General features: G+C 38.3%; 1 protein-coding gene across 1 annotated transcript; it reads left to right on the forward strand.

Annotated features, from left to right (window-relative positions):
* The first annotated feature begins 15272 nt into the window (after positions 1–15272).
* Positions 15273–20996, forward strand: LOC104217807 (S-formylglutathione hydrolase). Its single transcript, XM_009768142.2, has 7 exons — positions 15273–15505; positions 16518–16635; positions 18070–18117; positions 18804–19000; positions 19202–19300; positions 19387–19452; positions 20475–20996. The coding sequence occupies exons 1-7, from the start codon at positions 15359–15361 to the stop codon at positions 20652–20654; spliced, it is 855 nt and encodes a 284-aa protein (XP_009766444.1). The 5' UTR covers positions 15273–15358; the 3' UTR covers positions 20655–20996.

Below are 20996 nucleotides of genomic sequence, written 5' to 3' on the forward strand. Positions count from 1 at the left end.
TTTATTTTTTCCTTTTTAGGTAGTGTAGTAAGTCCCCCTTGGTTTTTCTTTTGGCCACGGTTCTTTTCCAAGGGTTTTTCTTGAACCGGGTTAGGTAGATTTTCCTTTTGTAGTTAGGACTAAGATGGGTAAAGGCTAGAATGCTACCCTGGATGTACACACCTGCAAACAACTAAAATGAACTTGAGAGTGTGATGTCTAGGCTCAGTTGTGGACTTGTAAATCTATGCCTTAATTTTGTACATCTTGCTTTGCTTGAACGCTCGTATGAGTGTGTTGATAAACTGATTCAGAACGAGTTACATGCTAAGTGTGTGTGAGATTTTACTTGCATTCTGTGCTTGCATGCGATACCTAGAACTTGCCCTGTGTGTTTGCAAAGCGAAATAGAAGCGGTTTGGTTTTAGAGATGATTAAGGCATTTCTTTGTGTAAGCCTATATATAATGGTGAATCCACCTGTCTATATTGCCATAGTTAACCCTTTTGAGCCTGAAGCCTGTTCGTTGATAACCCTATAATGACCTATATCCCTGTGTTTGAATAGCTGATTGTTTGAACCTATACCTCCGAGAAGCACTTGAATCACTAAGGAACATACAAAGTCAAAGTGTGGGGTGGTAGGGAGTTAGCGAAAAAAAGGGAATCAGGAGTGAATCATTTGAATAGTGCACTGACATTTTAAAAAAAAAAACAAGAAGCCAGTTGCACCTAAAGAAAAGTAGGGGTCACCTGTGAAACAAAAATGTGGAGGAATGGTTAGGCTGAGCAGGGAAATTGAGATAAAAGGAAGTGTGTATTAAAAGTGCTTAAGGAGGTTAGTCACTACATCCAAATATATCCTACCCTACCCTTAGCCTACATTACAACCAAATAAAGACCTCTTGATCTTTGACTAAAACAGCTCGATTAGTAGAGTACTACACTATGGGCAAGCTTATGGTGTGTCTGTGTGGCATGTGAATGTTCTTTGCTGAGAGTGAGTGAATTCTTTCTATCTTCGGTTCCTTGTGTTTGAATTTTATGCGTGTGGAACTTCTCTCAGACTTTTGATGTGAGGGAATGTGACTCGGGAAGGAAAAGTAAGTCTTCACCTCTGTTAGAGTAACTAGAGTAAGCGCAAGTGTGTCATGGCAGTAGAGTCTGCATCTGGGGTATGACCGGCACATTGCTTAGGTTGTTCCGTCAAAATGGCGGGTGTGACATACTTGGGGTAATGCATCAAACGGTTAGGCTTAGAAGTGTGGTTTAGCTTGCTCGAGGACGAGCAAAGATTTAAGTGTGAGTGTTGATAATAGGTGAATTTAACTATATTCAGGCCCTAAATAACCGCCTTCTTGCATAGTTTTGATAATAAAAGTGATAACAAAATGCTCTTATTAGTGCTTTTCATGACTTGCAGGTTATATATGACTAGGGAAGGCTAGGGAGTACTTTTGGAGTCAAAAATTGAAGAAAGAGAGGCCATCCGTGAAATATCCCAAGTGAACCGCACAAAAACAGGCTGAAGAATCAGAGAAATGATTCTGTCGTGGTTCCACCGCGACCGCGGCAGAACCGCGGTGAAGACTGCTCGCGGACAGAAGGAGATTTAGAGGAGCTGTTTGGCCGCGGTTCCACCGCGACTGCGGCAGAACCGCGGCAGGCGCGAGAAAGTACAGGGACTAAAGTGCAAAACACGGGATTTTTAGCCCAAAACCCTATTTTAAACATTAGACTTCGCCAAAAGGAGGCATGTATTGATTTTTAGAGTTTCTTAGGAAGGAAAACCATTGTGAGAGATCACCCAAAACATCTTTTTTCTTTTCTTTGATTTTTATTGCTAGTTTATGATGAATCTTATCTTAGTTTGTTTACCCATAGTTATGAGTAGCTAAATCCTTTGTCTAAGGTTTTGATGGAACCTATTGGGGGATGAACTTCTTGTTTATGTGAATACAAATTGCTAGTTTCAATCTTTATTTGTTCAACTATGTTCTTGTTGTAGTTAATTGACAGGATCCTCAATTAGCTGTGCCTATTTAGTGTGCATAACTCGGGAGAGAGTGCATATTTAGGTTATTGTTGAACAACACTACTCCCAAAGTATAAGAGGGATCTATAACTGCGGGTTTAAAGGCGGGATTAGGGATAACGAAGCCTTGAGTGCAATCTGAAGTGAACTGTGTTAATTAAAGCTAGCTAGTGTATCTCGGGAGAGTGCATTGAGTATATTACTGTGATTACTCGGGAGAGATTTGCGGTAAGATGAGCGTTCATGATTGATAGAGGTGTGTTGGTAAATTTGTATGAAGCATAAACAGAAGGGATTCCATCATTAGGGGAAGTCATTACCTTAGCGTTTTCTCATTATTGTTTACAACCTTAGCATCCTTAATTTGCAGTTGTTTATTTACTTGCAATTTTAGTTATTAAAGACACCATCAACTGTGATTCAACGTTTGGGAAATTGGTTCTCAAGAATTTAGTGGGTCTAAAGATAGTGATTGATAAGTTAACTCTCTGTGGATTCAACCCTGGGCGTAATACTCGGGTTATATTTGCAACGTCCGCAGAGTCCTTTTTAGAGGACATAGTTGGGCGTGATCAACAAGCCTTAACATTAATAGTGCCTTTATTCTCAACTTAACACACTAACAAAGGCAGATTCTATCCTTTTACTTTTACTTTTTTGTTCATTTCTTTTTCTTTCTTTAAAAAAAAAGAGAGAGAATGGAGTAAAGAACCAAATATCAAGCAAGTTATCAATGAAACAAGGAAAAGCATATTCATAATTCATCAATTCAGAGTAAATTAAAATAAATGGCAAGATGAAAACAAACAAACCTTCCTGAAGATCTTGACACAAATGAAAATTGTTGAAAACTGTGTTTTAAGATAATCAAACTTGTCATTTTGTTGTCAAATAGAAAAGCAAAGCAAATCAATTAGAGAAAAAAGTTAAGAGAAATAGTAATATATCATTTCATTTGAAATTGATGCACAAAATTAATTGATTTAGCTTCCTATTTTAAAAAAATAAAAATAACAACAACAATAGTAATTACGTTTCAATCCCAAAATAAGTTGGGATCCGTTATATATATGAATCCCAACTTCTTCAGTTAAGCTCAACTCATATAATAATAATAATAATAGTAGTAGTAGTAGTAGTAGCAGCAGCAGCAGCAATAGAAGTTCTTTAACAAGACTAAAATCTATTCTCAATTTGTAGATATCACATATATGACTCTTTTTTAATTGTATCCTATCTTCAGCTAAGTTAGTGTTGATTCCAAGAAATTATAGGTCGTGCGAGACAACTCTTACATGTGATTTTAGGTCTACCTCATCCCTTTTTATCCTTTACTCACCATAGTTTTACACCTACAGACCGGTGCATATGTAAGTCGACGTAGAACATGACCAAACCATCTTAAACACAAATTTCTCTTATTTTATCCTCAATGTATGCTACTTGCATATTCTGACGAATATAGTCATTTTTAATCTTATCTTATATTATATGACTGCACATTCATCTTAGCCTCTGCATCTCTAAAACATACATTGTGTGAATATGTTGAACTTTAGCAACTCAACATTCACTGCCAAATAACATACACCAGCAGTCTTATAATTATTATGTAGAACTTACCATTGATTTTAGTAACTAATGCTTCTCTAGAAAGATAGTTCTTTCTCTACTTGAAGTTGTGTAGTATTTCTCTAAGATGAAGATAATTGAAAATAACGAAATGGAATATGTTATTTTTTTTCCTGCATTATTTGATGTTCAATTCTTATCAAATTCTCAGTTTATACGTGGACTAGATCAAGTGAAAGACGAATCTAAAATAATATTCGTTGCATGTGAAGAAGACATGGATGAAATATTGTCAGTTGTGAAAGACATTCTTATCCTCATGACGATTGGCTTACTATTGTATACGTATATCTTAGTGTGTACGCAGATCTTACCCCTACCCTGGGGTAGAGAGGCTGTTTCCAAATAGACCCTCGGCATCCTTCACTCCAAGAACTTCCCACCTTGCTCTTGGAGAGACTCGAACTCACAACCTCTTAGTTGGAAGTGGAGGTTGCTTACCATCAAAGCAACCCCTCTTGTCTAATCTAATATTTTTTGCAGTTTCAACTAAATGATTTTATGCTTGACAGGGCAAATCCAGTGCTTTGGCACTGAGTTCATTCGAATCTAGTAATTTTGATGTGGAGTATAGATTTGAACCTTAAATTTAAAAGTACCAAGTTAAAATTCTAATTCTGTATTTGGTCGTGGACAAGCTTTCTCCATGAATCTCTGTAATTTATAATGCAATATCTACCCCATGCTTTAGGGATAAAAAACACACGAAAAAGTAGATATTATCATAAATTCGTGTTGCATAACCTCAAAATATCAAAAAATAAACTCGAAAGTCATGGCGAAGTGAAAAGTATAGGTTACTAGGTCGTTTTTTATTGATTTACGAAATTTCAGGTCAATCGAAGTTCGTCAAAAAATTCTACAAAATCAGCATATACCAATACACACGAAAAATTAGAATTATAATCATAAATTCGTGTTGCACGACCCCAAAACGCTATAAAATAAACAAGAAATCATGGTAAAATAATGAGTATTTATCACTAGGCCGTTTCCTATGGACATATGAAATTTCAGGCCAATCGAAATCCGCCAAAGAATTTTACAAAATCATCATGTACTAATATACACGAAAAAGTAGATATAATCACAAATTCATCAAACAGGAAAGCCTTGATGCGCTCTAACAAATGACGATTGTTCATTAGGTCGTTCTGATGGGCCAAAAAAATTTTATGTGATCCGAGACCCATCACCATGTTAAAAAATAATATTAATTTTAATATCTCAAAAAGAATATTTAAATTGATATCTAGATTCATTCTTTTAATGGGTCTTTATATGATCAATCAATTTGAATATATTTTAATATGTGTGAAAGTAAATTAGAATAACTTTGAATATAATATTTTATTAACATTAAATGGCTATCAAAATCAGTTATTTTTCTTTATCTTTGAATTTGATCAAATATGGTGATCGTTTGCTAATTAAAATTTTGAACGTTATTAAATGGCTTATGGTTTGAACGTTAAAATTTTGATGAGCCTTTATGGCTTAGAATTTTATCAGATGGGTGTTTCAGTTCTTGGACTATTTAAGTCCTTTGTGTAGTCATTTTGAAAAAGTATGAAAACAGAAAACACGTTTCTTCTTCTTTCTTTTATGGTGAGTTTTCTTTTTATGAATCTTTGTTGTTTCTGCTCCTAGTTATACTAGAAAAGCTTGTTGAATCCTGGGGGATACGCCTAATATTATTCATCTCGGTGTTGGCGAAATATCCTTAAAGACAATGTCCTTGATACGCTTCAAGCTAAACATTTTATTCTCCATAATCATCCAATTTTTTACAACACACCATAACTCATGAAATGGCGTGGACATTAGCACACGAAAAATCAAAAATCGTTTTGAATTCTAATTTATCGCCTTAACAACCAAAAAAGAGGAACAGTCATGGAGAAGCAATTACTATAGTTCAATAGGTCATTTCTAATGGGCCCACAAAATTTTAGGCTATTCGAGACCGGTCGCCCCAATTCATGAAGATGGCGTGGACATTAACACACGAAAAATAAAAAATCGTGCGAAATTCTTATTTTATGGCCCTAAAACGCTAAAAAATAAGGAACGGTCATGGAGAAGCATGACTATTGTTTATTAGGTCATTTATGATGGGTCCGGGGCAGGTCACCCATATTAATGAAGATGACATAGACATTAGCACACTACATGAATTCGGGCGACCGACTCCGAATTGTCTAAAATTTTGCAGGACCATCATAAATAACCTAATAAATAATAATCATCACTTCACCATAACCGTTCCTTATAGTCCATGTCATCTACATGAATTCGAGCGACCGACTCCGATCGCCTAAAATTTGCGGGATCATAAAAAAAGACCTAATAAAAATAGTCATCACTTCGCCATGATCGTTCCTCATTTTTTGGCATTTTAAGGCCATAAAACTGGAATTTCGCCCGATTCTCAAATTGTTATGTGTTATAGCCCACGTCATCTGCATGGGCCTGGGTGAGCGGACCCGAATCGCCTAAAATATTATCGGTCTATCAAAAACGACCTAAGGAATTATAGTTATCTCTTTGCTACGACCTTTCCTCATTTTTGGTGTTTTAGGGCCATAAAACATGTATTCCGCACGATTCCTAGATTTTTTTGTGTTATAGCCCACGCTATCTGCATGCAATAGGGCGACGAGACCCGAATCACCTAAAATTTTGCTGGCCCATTAAAAAACAACCTAAGGAACAATAGTCATTGCTTCGCTATGACCGTTCCTTATTTTTTTGGTGTTTGAGGGTCATAGCCCACACCATTCTCAGATTTTTGTGTGATATTGCCCACACAATCTATATGTGTATAGGCGACCAGACCCAGATCGCCTAAAATTTTGTCGGACCATAAAAAACGACCTAAGGAACAATAGTCATCGCTTTTCCATGACCATTCCTTGTTTTTTGGTATTTTAGGACCATAAAACTGGAATTCCGCCCGATTCCCAAATTTTCATGTGTTATACACTACACCATCTGCATGGGTACGAGCGACCGGATCCCGATCGCCTAAAAATTTGCCAGAAAATAAAAAATGACCTAAGGAACAATATTAATCGCCTTGCCATGACCATTTTTTTTTTTGGTATTTTAGGGCCATAAAACTGAAATTCTACCCAATTCTCAGATTTTCATGTGCATAACCTACGCCATCTGCATGAGTCCGGGCGACTAGACCCGGATCGCCTAAAATTTTGTCGGTCCATCCAAAATGACCTAAGGAACAATAGTTATCGCCTCGCCATGACCGTTACACGTTTTTTTGGCATTTTATGGTCATAAAACATAAATTTCGCCCGATTACAAGATCTGTGTGTGCTAGCTCACGTCATCTGCATGGGTTAGGGCGACCAGAACCGGATCGCCTATATCTTCGGCTCATCAAAAAAGGACCTAAGAAATAATATTCATCGTCTCAACATGAAAGTTTCTCGTTTTTTGGCGTTTTAAGGCCATAAAATCGGAATTCTGTCTGATTCCCTGATTTCATGTGCTATAGCCCACGCAGTCTACATGCATCAAGGCGACTAGACCCGAAACTGCTAAAAATTTTCCAACCCATCAAAAACGGCCTAAGGAACAATAGTCATCGCTTCGCCATGATCGTTCCTCATTTTTGGGCGTTTTAAGGCCCTAAAAAAGGAATTTCGCACGATCCCCAAATTTTTGTATGTTATAGCTCACGCCATATGTATGGGTCCAGGCGACCAGACCCAGATCGCCTAAAATTTTGTCGCTCCATCAAAAAGACCCAAGGAACAATAGCCATTACCTCGCCATGATCGTTCCTCGTTTTTTGGTATTTTAGGGCCATAAAACAGGAATTCCGCCTAATTCCTAGGTTTTCATGTGCTATTGCCGACGTCATTTGCATATGTCTGGGACACCGGAACCGGATCTCCTTAAATTTCACCGGTCTATCAAAAATGACCTAAGGAACAATAATTGCCTCGCCATGATCGTTCCTTGTTTTTGGCGTTTTAGGGCCACAAAACTAAAATTTCGCCAAATTCCTAGATTTTCGTATGCTAATAATGCCCACACCATCTTCATGGGTCTAGGAGACCAGGCTTGGATCGCATAAAATTTTGCCGACCCATCATGAATGAACTTAGAAACAATAGTCATCGCCTCGCCAAGACTGTTCCTTTATATTGGCGTTTTAGAGCCACTAAAACTGAAATTCTGCTCGATTTCTAGAATTTGATGTGCTATAGCCTATACCATCTGGATGGGTCCCGGCAACCGGACCCGGCAAACGACCTAAGGAACAATAATCATCGCCTCACCATGATCAGTCCTCACTTTTTTGCGTCTTAAGGCCATAAAACTGGAATTACTCTCGATTCCCAAATTTTGTGTGCTATAGCCTATGCCATCTGCATAGATCCGGGCGACCGGATCGAAATTGCCTAAATTTTGTCCGCCCATAAAAAATGACCTAAGGAACAATAGACATCGCTTCGCCACGATTTTTCCTCATTTTTGGGCTTTTTAGGCCCATAAAAAAGGAATTCTGCATGATTCTTAGATTTTCGTGTGCTATACCTCACGCTATGCGCATGCATCTGGGCGACCCGGCCCAGATCGCCTATAATTTTTTCGGCCCATAAAAATTGACCTAAGGAACAATAGTCATAGCTTTGTCATGACCGTTCCTTAAATTTTTGGTGTTTTATGGCCATAAAACTGGAATTCCGCTCGATTCTCAAATTTCGTGAGCTATAGCCCATGCCATCTGCATGGGTTCGGGCGATCAGACCTGGTTCGCCAAAAAAAATTTCGGCCCATCAAACACAACCTAAGGAACAATAGTAATACCTCGCCATGATCGTTTCTCGATTTTTGGTGTTTTAGGGCCTTATAACTGGAATTCCGTCTGATTTCCATATTTTCTTGTGCTATAGCCAATGCCATCTACATGCATCCGCGCGACTGGACCTGAATCTCCAAAATTTTTGCTGATCCATCAAAAATGATCTAAGGAATAATAGTCATCGCTTAGCCATGACCGGTCCTTATTTTTCGGGCCTTTTAGGGCCATAAAAAAGGAATTTCGCACGATCTCCAATTTTCGTGTGTTATAGCTCACACCATCTGCATGGATTCAGATGACCAGACTCGGATCACATAAAAAAATTTCGGCCCCATAAAAAATGATCTTAGGAACAATAGTCATTGCCTCACCAAGACCGTTCCTTATTTTTTGGCGCTTTATGGCCACTAAAATTAGAATTTCGCCCAATTCCCAGATTTTCGTGTATTATATTTCACGCCATCTTCATGGGTCCGGGCGATCAGACTCAGATCGCCTAATAATTTTCTGGACAATATAAAACAATCTAAGTAACAATAGTCATCGCCTCGCCATGACCGTTCCTCGTCTTTTGGCGATTTAGGGCTATAAAACTGGAATTCTGCCTGAATCCCTGATTTTCGTGTGCGATAGCCCATTCCGTCTGCATGTGTTCGGACGGCCGGACCTAGATAGCCTAAATTTTGGCGGCCCGTAAAAAATGACCTAAGGAATAATAGTCACCGCATCGCCATGACCGTTTCTCTTTTTTGGCGTTTTAGGGCCATAAAACTGGAATTCCGCCCGATTCCCAGATTCTTGTGTGCTATAGTCCATGCCATTTACATTGCTCTAGGAGGCCAGACCCGGATCGCCTAAAATTTTGCGGCTCATCAAAAATGATCAAAGGAATAATAGTCATCGCCGCCTATGGCCGTTCATTATTCTATGGCATTTTTGGGTAATAAATTAGAAATTCGTCCGATTCCCAAATTTTGTATGTTATAGCCTACGCCATCTGCATGGGTCCGGGAGACCATACCCGAATCGCCTAAAATTTTGTCGGCCCATAAAAAAGTACCTAAAGAACATTAGTCATCGCCTCTCAATGACCGTTCCTCTTTTTTGGCGTTTTAGGACCATAAAACTTGAATTTAGACCGATTCCAAGATTTTTGTGTTTTATATAGCCCACGCCATCTACATAGGTTCGGGCGACCGAACCGTATTGTATAAATTTTACCGGCACATAAAAACGATCTAATGAACAATAGTCATCGCCTCGCCATGACCTTTCCTCGTATTGTGGAATTTAATGGCTGTAAAATTGGAATTTTGTCAGATTTCCAGATTTTGTAGTGCCATAGCCATTGCCATCTGGATGGGTTCGGGTGACCTGAATCAGATCGTCTAAATTTTTACCAACCCATCAAAAATGACCTAAGGAACAACAGTCAACTCCTCGACATGGCTGTTCATTATTTTTTGGTATTTTAGGGCCACAAACTTGAATTCTGCCCCATTTCGAAATTTTTGTGCGTTATAACCCACACCATCTGCAGGGTCCGGGCGATCGAACTCGGATGGCCTAAAATTTTGTCGGCCTATAAAAAATGACTTAAGGAACTATAGTCATTGCCTCGCCATGGTTGTTTCTTATTTTTTGGTGTTTTAGGGTCATTAAATTGCAATTTCGCCCATTTCCCAGATTATCTTGTGCTATAGCCTATGCCATCTGCATGGATCCAGGGGACGGAATCAGGATCGCCTAAAATCTTGCCAGCCTATAAAAAATGACGTAAGTAATAATAGCCATCGCCTCGCCAAGCTCGTTTCTCTTTTTTTGGCGTTTTAGGGCCATAAAATTGGAATTCCGCCTGATTCCCAGGTTTTTGTGTGATTTAGCCCACACCATCTGCATGGGTTTGGGCGACCGGACCCGGTCGCCTAATATTTTTCCGGCCCATCAAAAAGAACCTATAGAATAATAGCCAACGCCTCGCCATGAACGTTCCTCGTTTTATGGAATTTTAGGGCCACAAAACTGGATTCCGTCAGATTATCAGATTTTCGTGTGCAATAGCCCACACCATCTGCAAGGGTCCGGGCGACCGGACACGAATCGCCTGATATTTTTTCGGCCCATCCAAAATGACTTAAGCAACAATAGTCATCCCCTCGCCATGACCGTTCCTTTATTTTTGCGACTTAGGGCAATAAAACTGTAATTATGCCTGATTCCCAAATTTTCATGTGTTATAGCTCACGCCATCTGAATAGGTTCAAGCGACGACCCTGATCACCTAAAATTTTTCCAGCCATCAAAAAAGACCTAAGAAACAATAGTAATCGCCTCGCCGTGACCGTTCCTTCTTTTTCGGCATTTTAGGGCCACATAACTTGAATTCCGCCCGATTCTCAGATTTTTGTGTCCTACAGCCCACTCCATCTGCATGGGTCCGAGCGAACAGACCCGGATCACCTAATATTTTGTCGCCCATAAAAATAACCTAAGGAACAATAGTCATTGCCTTGACATGACCGTTCCTCATTTTTGGAGTTTTAGGACCATAAAACTGGAATTTTGCTCGATTTCTAGATTTTTGTATGCTATAGCCCACGCAATTTGCATGGGTCCGGGCGACCGGACCTGGATCGCATAAAATTTTGCTGGCCCATCAACAACGACCTAAGGAACAATAGTCATCTCCAAGACCATTCCTCATTTTTTTCATTTTAGGGCCATAGAACTAGAATTTCGCCCAATTCTCAGATTTTCGTGTGCTATCGCCCACGCCATTTGTATGGGTCCGGATGACCGGACCCCGATCGCCTAAAATTTTGTCGGCCCATCAAAAGCGACATAAGAAATAATAGTCATTGCCTTGTCATGACCGTTCCTCATTGTTTGAAATTTTAGGTACGTAAAATTGGAAATCCGCCTAATTCCTAGATTTTCGTGATCTATAGCACACACCATCTGCATGGGTCCGGGCGACCAGACCCGGATCGTTTAAAATTTTGTCGTTCTATCAAAAACAACCTAAGGAACAATAATCATCGCTTTTCAATGATCGTTCCTCATTTTTTGGCATTCTATGGCCATAAAACTTAAACTCCGCCCGATTTCCAAATTTTTGTGTGCTATAGTCCACGCCATCTATATGGATTCGGGCGACCGGACCCGAATCGTCTAAATATTTTCCGACCCATCAAAAATGATCTAAGGAACAGTAGTCATCGCCTCGCCATGATCGTTCCTCATTTTTTGGCAATTTAGGGCCCAAAACTAGAATTTCGTCTGATTCCCAGATTTTTGTGTGCTATAGCTCATGCCATCTTCAAGGGTCCAAACAACCTGCCCCGGATCGCCTAAAATTTTGGCGGCCCATCAAAAACGTCATAGGGAATAATAGTCATCGTCCCTCCATGACCGTTCCTCGTTTTTTGGCCTTTTAGGGCATAAAACTGGAATTTGCCCGATTCCTACCTTTTTTTGCGTGCTATAGCCCACGTCATCTACATGGGTCTGGCGACGGACCGGATCGCATAAAAAATTTTCGGCTCATCAAAAATGACCTACGGAACAATGGTTATCGCCTTGGTATGACCGTTCATCATTTTATGGCAATTGAGGGCCACAAAACTATAATTCCGCTAGATTACTAGATTTTCTTGTGTTATAGTCCACGCCATCTGTATGGGTCTGGGAGACTGGACTTGGATCACTTAAAATTTTTCCGGCCCATCCAAAATGACCTAAGGAACAATAGTCATTGTCTCACCATGACTATTCCTTATTTTTGACATTTTAGAGCCATAAAATTGGAATTCTGCCTGATTCTCAGATTTTCGTGTGCTACAGTCCACTCTATCTGCATGGGTCCTGGAGACCAGTCCTGGATCGTATAAAATTTTCCTGCCATATAAAACAACCTAAGGAACAATAGTCATCGCCAAGATCGTTCCTCATTTTTTGGCGTTTAGGGCCATAAAACTGGAATTCCGCCCAATTCCGACATTTTTGTGTGTTATAGCCCACGCCATCTGCATGGGTCCGGGCGATCGGACCCGCTCGCCTAAAATTTTGCCTGTCCATAAAAACGATCTAATGAACAATAGTAATCGCCTCGCCATGACCGTTATTTATTTATTAATATTTTAGGGCCAGAGAACTGGAATTCCGACCGATTCCCAGATTCCCGTGTGTTATAGCCCACGCCATATTCATGAATACGGGCGACCGAATCCGTATCGCCTAAAATTTTGACGGCCCATCAAAACGAATTAAGGAACAATAGTTATCACCTCGCTATGACAATTCCTTGTTTTTTGGCATTTTATGACCATAAAACTCTAATTCTGCCTGATTCACAGATCCTCATGTGCTACGGCCCACGCCAGCTACATGGGTCAGGGCGACCGGACACGTATCATATAAAATTACGTAGTCCCATAAAAACGACCAAAGGAACAATAGTCATCACCAAGAATGTTCCTCGTTTTTTGGCGTTTTAGGGCCATAAAACTACAAGTCCACCCGATTTCCAGATTTTTGTGTGCTATAGCACATGCCATCTATATGGGTCTGGACGACCGGACCCAGATCGCCTAAAATTTTGCTTCCCCATAAAAAATAACCTAAGGAACAATAGTCATTGCCTCTCCATGAGTGTTCCTGTTTTATAGCCCTAAAACGCCAAAAAAGAGGAACGATCATGGAGAAGCGATGGGTATTGTTCCTTAGATCATTTTTATGGGCCGAAATATTTTTAAGCGATTCGGGTCCGGTCTCCCAGACGCATGCAAATGGCGTGGACACGAAAATTTAGAGATTCCTTTTTATGGCTCTAAAATGCTAAAAAACGAGGAACGATCATGGAGAAATGATGACTATTGTTCCTTAGGTCGTTTTTTATAGGTCGACAAAATTTTAGGCGATCCGGTTCTAGTCACCCGAATGCATGCAGATGATGTACGCTATAGCACACGAAAATCTGGGGATCGTATGGAATTCTTGTTTTATGGCTTTAAAATGCTAAAAAAAACGAGGAATCGTCATGGAGAAATAATGATTATTGTTCCTTAGGTCATTTTTATGGGTCCACAAACTTTAGGAGATTCAAAGGCGGTCGCCAGAATTCATGCAGATGGCGTGGATTACATCACACGAAAATCTGGTTATCGTCTTGAATTCCTATTTTTTTTTACCATAAAATACCAAAACTGAGGAATAGTCGTGGGAAAGCGATGACTATTGTTCATTAGATTATTTTTATGGTCCTGAAAAATTTTAGGCGATTCGGATCCGGTCGCCCGAATTCATGCAGATGGCGTGAACTATAGCACACCAAAATTTGAAAACTGTTTGGAATTCCTATTTATGGCACTAAAATACCAAAAAAAAGGAACGATCATGGCCAAGCAATAACTATTTTTCATTAGGTCGTTTCTTATGGGCTCGCAAAATGTTAGGAGATTCTGAGCCGGTCGCCCGAATTCATACAGATGGTGTGGACTATAGCACACGACAATTTGGGAATCCTCCTAAATTGTTGTTTTATGGCTCTAAAATGCCAAAAAAATAAGGGACGGTCATTGCGAAACGATGACTATTGTTCATTAGGTCGTTTCTTATGGGCCCGTAAAATTTTAGGAGTTTCGGGTTCAGTCTCCCTTATTCATGCATATGGCAGCACAAGAAACGTCGAGAATCGTCCTGAATTCCTGTTTTATGGCCCTAAAATACTAAAATATGAGGAATGGTCATGGCGAAGCGATGATAATTGTTCATTAGGTCATTTTTTATGAGGCCATAAAATTTTAGGAGATTCGGGGTCGGTTGCTCGAATTCATGCAGATGGCGTGGACTATAGCATACCAAAATTCGGGAATCGTCCTAAATTCCTCTTTTATGGCCCTAAAATACCAAAAAAACGAGAAACGATTATGGCGAATATATGACTATTATTCATTAGGTCGTTTTTATATAGGTTCGCAAAATTTAAGGATATTCGGAGACGGTCGCCCGAATTCATGCTGATGGCGTGGACTATAGCACACAAAAATCTGGGAATCGTCCTGAATTCCTGTTTTATGGTCCTAAAATACCACAAAATAAAGAACAACACATCAAAAATTTTAGTAGATTCATGCCAGCCTAAATCTCTATCCAGCTCCAAAGGCTTTAATCTAGTAATAAAAGCGCAACACATGATATATGTATTAGATGTACATTACGAGTTCGAACTCTACAACAGCCAAAACTCTGTAATTAAGTAAAGAATGATTAAGAGTAACCAACAACTATCAATCATCGAGTTTCTAACAGTACTTAATGGTATGATCAGTGGTCAAGTGAGCACAGTTATTTGATACTTTTGCTGATGGCAAATGCAGCTACCTAGTGAAATAACACAAACTAGCATGAACACCTCCATCATACAAAAAACAAAAAAACAAAAAAATGACGCAACCTAAAAAATATTTTATTACTCTGGTTTTAAAAAAGAATGACATATTTTACTATTAGAATTAATTTATTTTACCCATTTTACTTTTAATGAGAAATTTTATAACTACACATATCTCATAGCCCCATAAAGCTTTTAAGGTCATAAATTTCAAAAAAAATAAAAATAAATTAAACTCCATACCGAATCAAACTAATTCATCTAAATTGAAATGGAAGGCCTATTTATTTCCCTTCTAATTTTCCAAAGGATGCAAACTAAAAAAAAAAACGATGAAAAAAAGACGACACGTGTCTCAAATCTCAATTATTAATATAGTACGTACAACCCTAATTCTTCTATGATAAAGAGAGTCACGTTCAGTACTTGTTTTGCTCATCTTCAACAAACATCTTCAGTGATTTGAGTTTCTTCCTTAAACTGTAAAAATGGAAACTAAGCCTACAGAAATCAGCAGCTCCAAGATGTTTGGAGGTTACAACAAGAGATATAAACACTTGAGCCCAACACTTGGTTGTTCTATGAATTTCCACATCTTTTTCCCTCCTTCAACTTCCCCTTCTCACAAGTTCCCTGTAAGTTTTCCACTTTTTTATCCATTTTTTCAAGAACCCATTTTTGAATTATCTATAAACTACCCATTTCCATCTTGGATTTATGTGTTTTAGTTGCAAAGTTTCATTTTTTTTAGCTCAATATTGGAGTAAAATGGGCCAAATGTGCCTGAATTGAACAGTATGATAGTAAATGATTTATGTGACTGACCTCTAGGATAATTCTTGCTGAATAGAATCATCTTTTAACTACCCATTGATTAGTTATCAGCTTGGATTTATGGGTTTTACTTGCAAAAATTTGTTGTTCTTAATTTTATATTCCTAGTCTTTTTGTTGCTTTGTTGCTCGAGTCAATGTCTTTGATTGATCTCTTCTTGTTACCTTATCAAGTCAATTCTTTTGTTAGTATGTTCTATTTTCTTGTTTTTTGTGCTTCTTCCAAATTTTTGTGACAGTTTTTGACAGGATATGTAGTTTAAGAAAAAGAGAAAGATTTTTGAAACTTGTAGTGTAAAAAAGCTATAGACAGATGTGTTGTTATAAATCATCTTTTCAATTATAAAATGTGAATTTTGAAGTTAAATTGTTTCTCAATATGGAAATGTGTCATTCCTTTTGGGATAGACTAAGAAGGAAAGTGTGTTGCATAAATTGGGACATACGGACTTACGGAGTAAGGTTTTTGCTAGTGTGTTATTTAGCTCAGAATTAGACTGAAATGGGCCAAATGGGCTTAAATAGAACAGAATGATGATAAAATGATTTATGTGACTGACCCCAACTAGCTTGTATTGAGGCGTAGTTGATTGATTGAATGTGTTCTTGGTCCATTCAATTGAATCAGTTTGATGTTTGTTTTTCTCCATTTGTTAAGTGGTAGGAGTGTATTTGCAATTGTTTTATGTGGTGCTATGTTAACTGATGCCACATTGATTTTGTTTCATTGGTGGACCTGTTTTATGATGGTTATGAATGTGATCTTACTGGTTAGTTATGTTTACTGATGCTGTATGGCTGCACCAATTTTTAGGTGCTTTACTGGCTCTCTGGCTTAACTTGCACGGACGAGAACTTTATAGCTAAATCTGGTGCTCAACGTGCTGCTTCAAGTGAGGGTGTTGCGCTGATTGTTCCCGATACATCTCCAAGTGAGCTTCTTTCATGATGTTGACTGTAAATCCTCTGTGCCTGTATGGTGAATGTGCATTCATTAGAGATGTTGCGAGTATTTCAAGTTTATTCTAGCCATATCAGTTTTTGCATAACTTCCTTATTTTGATCTGAGAAATATGTACAGAACTCATTTAGATTGGAAGAGGCTTTGGCTGTCAATTTTATGTTGGACATGCTTTTGACTCAAAACTACTTAAGACTCTGTTTAAATCACTATATGATAGAGGTTACCTGGTTATTCATTTTCTAACCCTAGTATCTTTTAGAAGATGCTATACTTTTATTTGTGATCGTCAATGAATACAAATTTAAAGTTGTTACCTGGTTATTACATGTCTTGAAGCTCTTCAAGGTAATACAGAATTTGACAATACATAAATACTCAAAGAAAACAGAAGCATTACTTCTACTGAAATGTAATGCCTTTATTCTGCTATTAAAATTAACTTTTTTTAATGTTAAAGTTCATAGTGGAGCATCAATAAGCTGCACTTGACCTAGAAGAAATGTGTGTTCCGTCTCCCGCTCTTTGCTTAATTCCCATTGGGCCGCTTTTTCTTGCATTTTTCTCTTTTGATTATCTTAAAACATTGTAGTTAAACTTTCACATAACTAGGAGGGCTGGGGGTTTTACGAATGACAGAAGCGTTTATTTCTCTTTTAAAAAAAAGAAGCCTTTATTTCTCTTCCCCACATTTCCTTTTTTTTTTAAAAAGAATCTTGGATATTGTTGAACAAATATTTGTCTAAATATGGATGTTCTGAGCTTATGCCTAAGAATGATGTAGTGCTTTGACCAGATTTGTTGCTTGTTGCATCTAAGCTGTTAGATGAACAGGTCAACAGGGAAGCATATCCTATTGAGAAACCGTTTTATTTTGTGTTATAGTATGTTTAGTCAGATAAAATCTATTGGTGTAATGTAAATTTGGATCTTTGAGACCTAGGTTTTGTGCTAGTTAAGAAACTACATTTGTGAGGAACGGGATCATACCGTACTGGTTTAGATGGTGGGGCCCAAGGGGTGGATTGTTGAGTGTACACCATGTAGTCATATGTGCTGGAGTTTACTGTCCTGAGCAGAGCAGTGGATGTAGTTCTGTTGCAATTAAACCTTATTAGTCAACTCCCCAGCCTCTCTACGAGTAGGTAGAGGTAAGGTCTGCGTACACACTACCCTCCCCAAACTTCACTTGTGGGGTTTCACTAGATTTTTTGTTGTAGCCAACTAGGCAAATCTTGAGTTAGGCGATGAGGCTGCAAGCTCTCATATATGCATGTAATGTGTGTGCAACTGAAAATTAGCAGCCTGCTATGTGATGGTAATCTTTTTAATCAAGCTATTCTGATTTTATACTTTGTACGTATGGGCTATAAATCTAACTGGGTATTGCCTGTTCTTATTACAGGAGGCCTGAATGTGGAAGGAGAGTCAGACAGCTGGGACTTCGGTGTAGGTATGTGAAAAATATGTGTCCTTATCGATATGTATAAATGATTGACAGGGAGTACATACTTATTAAGAGTTTGACATCTGATGACCACACGGACCATGTGGGAGTTTCAAGGCTTACCTTATGATATGTTTCTTCATCTCTGCTCTATATGTTTTCCATTGATGAATCAGTGATGGGGATAGTTATATGGACAATTTGATTCGTTCGCTTATATTTGAACTCCCACCGATATGATTTATATGCTTCCATATCCTGTATCTTTCCCCCTCATTCCCAAAGTTCAAGGAAAAAAGCGAAAAATAAAATAAAAAAATTACATACTACTAGAAACTAACAAGAACGGCTGTTTTTCCCGATGTCCTTTTTTCCCAATATGAACTTGACATTTGCAGCCGGAAGTACGTACTAAATATTATGTGTAACACTGGGAACAAAGGATTCTAATTTCTTCAGAGAAAAGTGCCTCACATTTCCTTTTAAACTTCTGTTATGCTCCATTAAGGAAATATGATCAACCATACTATCCCTTAATTTCTCTTACACTTGAATTACTTTTTCAGAAGGAATGGGTTATTTGCAGTGCCATCTAAGTTTATGATAACTCTTAGCTGAGATGCTTTGTCTGAGTTTTTTCATAAGCTGAATTGGCAATGTATGAGAAAGTTCAAATTTATTTTTTGGAATAGGTGCTGGTTTCTATCTAAATGCTACACAAGAGAAATGGAAGAACTGGAGGATGTATGACTATGTGGTCAAAGAATTGCCGGCACTTCTTCTTGAAAACTTTCCAGAACTTGATACATCACGCGCATCTATCTTCGGTCACTCTATGGGTGGGCATGGAGCACTGACAGTCTACCTGAAAAACCTGGATAAATATAGGGTAGTTCTCTGGGAAATTTATGTCTCTACATATGAACTGAATTTTAGCCAGCAACTGACTGATTTTATTTGGTTCTGAATACAAATGTTTGAAATTTTGAACATTGATGTGTTATCATCCGTTTTAAAGCTTCTTAAGACCTTTAGTTTCCATATGAATTCATGCAGCATTCACACATCATTTTTCTTGTTTTCTTTCCAGTCAGTATCTGCCTTTGCTCCTATTGCAAATCCTATTAACTGCCCCTGGGGCCTGAAGGCTTTCACAAACTACTTGGGTGAAAATAAAGCTGATTGGGAGGTACGGTCTTCAAGTTTTTCTGCATAAAACTAGACATTCTTGATTGTGTCTTCATCTTATTGGGATGTTAAATTATGAATATGCAGGAATATGATGCTACCTGCCTTATATCAAAGTTTAACAATGTCTCTGCTACCATTCTTATTGATCAGGTACGGCTAAATCTCTAATATAACGGATGATTTTCTCGAATTGAGCCTTTGAGTAGTTTGTTGTTAAAATGTCTCTCTATCTTCTATTTACAAAATTATTAGACATGAGCTTTCTGCAGTTGGTCATAGAATGAGTACAACTGAGAATAGCATCTTGCTCAATTCTGTTGCATAGAAGTCTTCCACCTTTACAAGTCTATTGAAAAAGAAAGGTCTCCCACGTCTATGTAGCTTCTCCTTCTCTTGCTTTAATCGGATCGTTGCCTTTAAACTGGAAGAAACAGAGCCCTTGGTAGCTCGTCCTTGTTATTACAAAAACAGCTAAGATTGTGACAATTTGAGAGCTTAGATTTGGCCGTACATGAAGCTTGATGGTGTTGGATAAAAGTGGATGCTCATTTGACCGGTGTGAAATTTATCAGCTAGTGATAATATGATACAGTTAAAAAGACAATTTCTCAGTTATGTCTTTTCAGGTTTCTAACAGTGTCCTCTGACCAAAGCTAATTAGGCTAAGGAGATACGTCCTGACACCTATCACGCCGACACTTTTTGGTCTTTAAAATCCCATGACCATAAGAGATGGAACTACTAAGTCTGGAGGTGATATAACTAATTCATATTGCCACATATATGTAGCTATTTGCTTTGTGGAGGAAATAGGACAAAAGTATAGGTTCATGATTTTGCATATTTTGAATTAGAATTGATTGTTGGGAACTTGTGACGAGGAACTGTGTGCGCTGTCAAAATTCAACTTTAGCTGCTTTCACCAAGAAAAGCATTGTATTTTGAACTGCTGAAGGGCAAATAAAAGGACACCATTGATGTATTATGATCAATGGTGACGGGTAAGGGCTGCGTACATACTACCCTCCCCGGACCCCACTTGTGGGATTCTCACTGGGTTTTTTGTTGTTGTTGTTGTTGTCTCTGCTTGCAAATGTAGAATAGAATGATTCCTAGAATGACCTAACATACTTCTCAATTTATTTGAACTTCTGATTGTTTTTATAATGTAGGGAGAGGATGACAAATTTTTAAAAGATCAATTGCTCCCACATAAATTTGAGGAGGCATGCAGAAAGGTTGGCGTTCCTTTGCTGGTGCGATTGCAACCTGGTTATGATCACTCTTACTATTTCATTGCCACCTTTATTGATGATCACATTCGGCATCATGCCCAAGCCCTTAATCTTTGATTTGGTTAAGCTTCTGCTTCTGTTGAAGATTTTCTGGAAATGTAACGAGGGACGACTTAAGCAAGCTAATATTGGTGCACTTTTCGTGTGGCAGAAAGTATGTTGAGGTACTTAATGAGTTGTACTATCAAATAAAAGTGTGAATTTCCTCTCACATTCTGTGTGTGTGTTTCCTGTTACTGTTTGTTCATTTGCTATAACTCATCAGTGGGATGATGTAGTAGAGTTAAGGATGTAGTAGAGTTAAGGATGTAGTATAAGTCTATCAAGTTTAGTAAATAGTTCAAATCCATCATCAAGATCAATGAAACATGACATAAGCTTCCTCTTAAAGCTTTAAAA

This window comes from Nicotiana sylvestris, chromosome 4 (genome assembly GCF_000393655.2).
Source record: "Nicotiana sylvestris chromosome 4, ASM39365v2, whole genome shotgun sequence".
NCBI classification, from domain to species: Eukaryota; Viridiplantae; Streptophyta; class Magnoliopsida; order Solanales; family Solanaceae; genus Nicotiana; species Nicotiana sylvestris.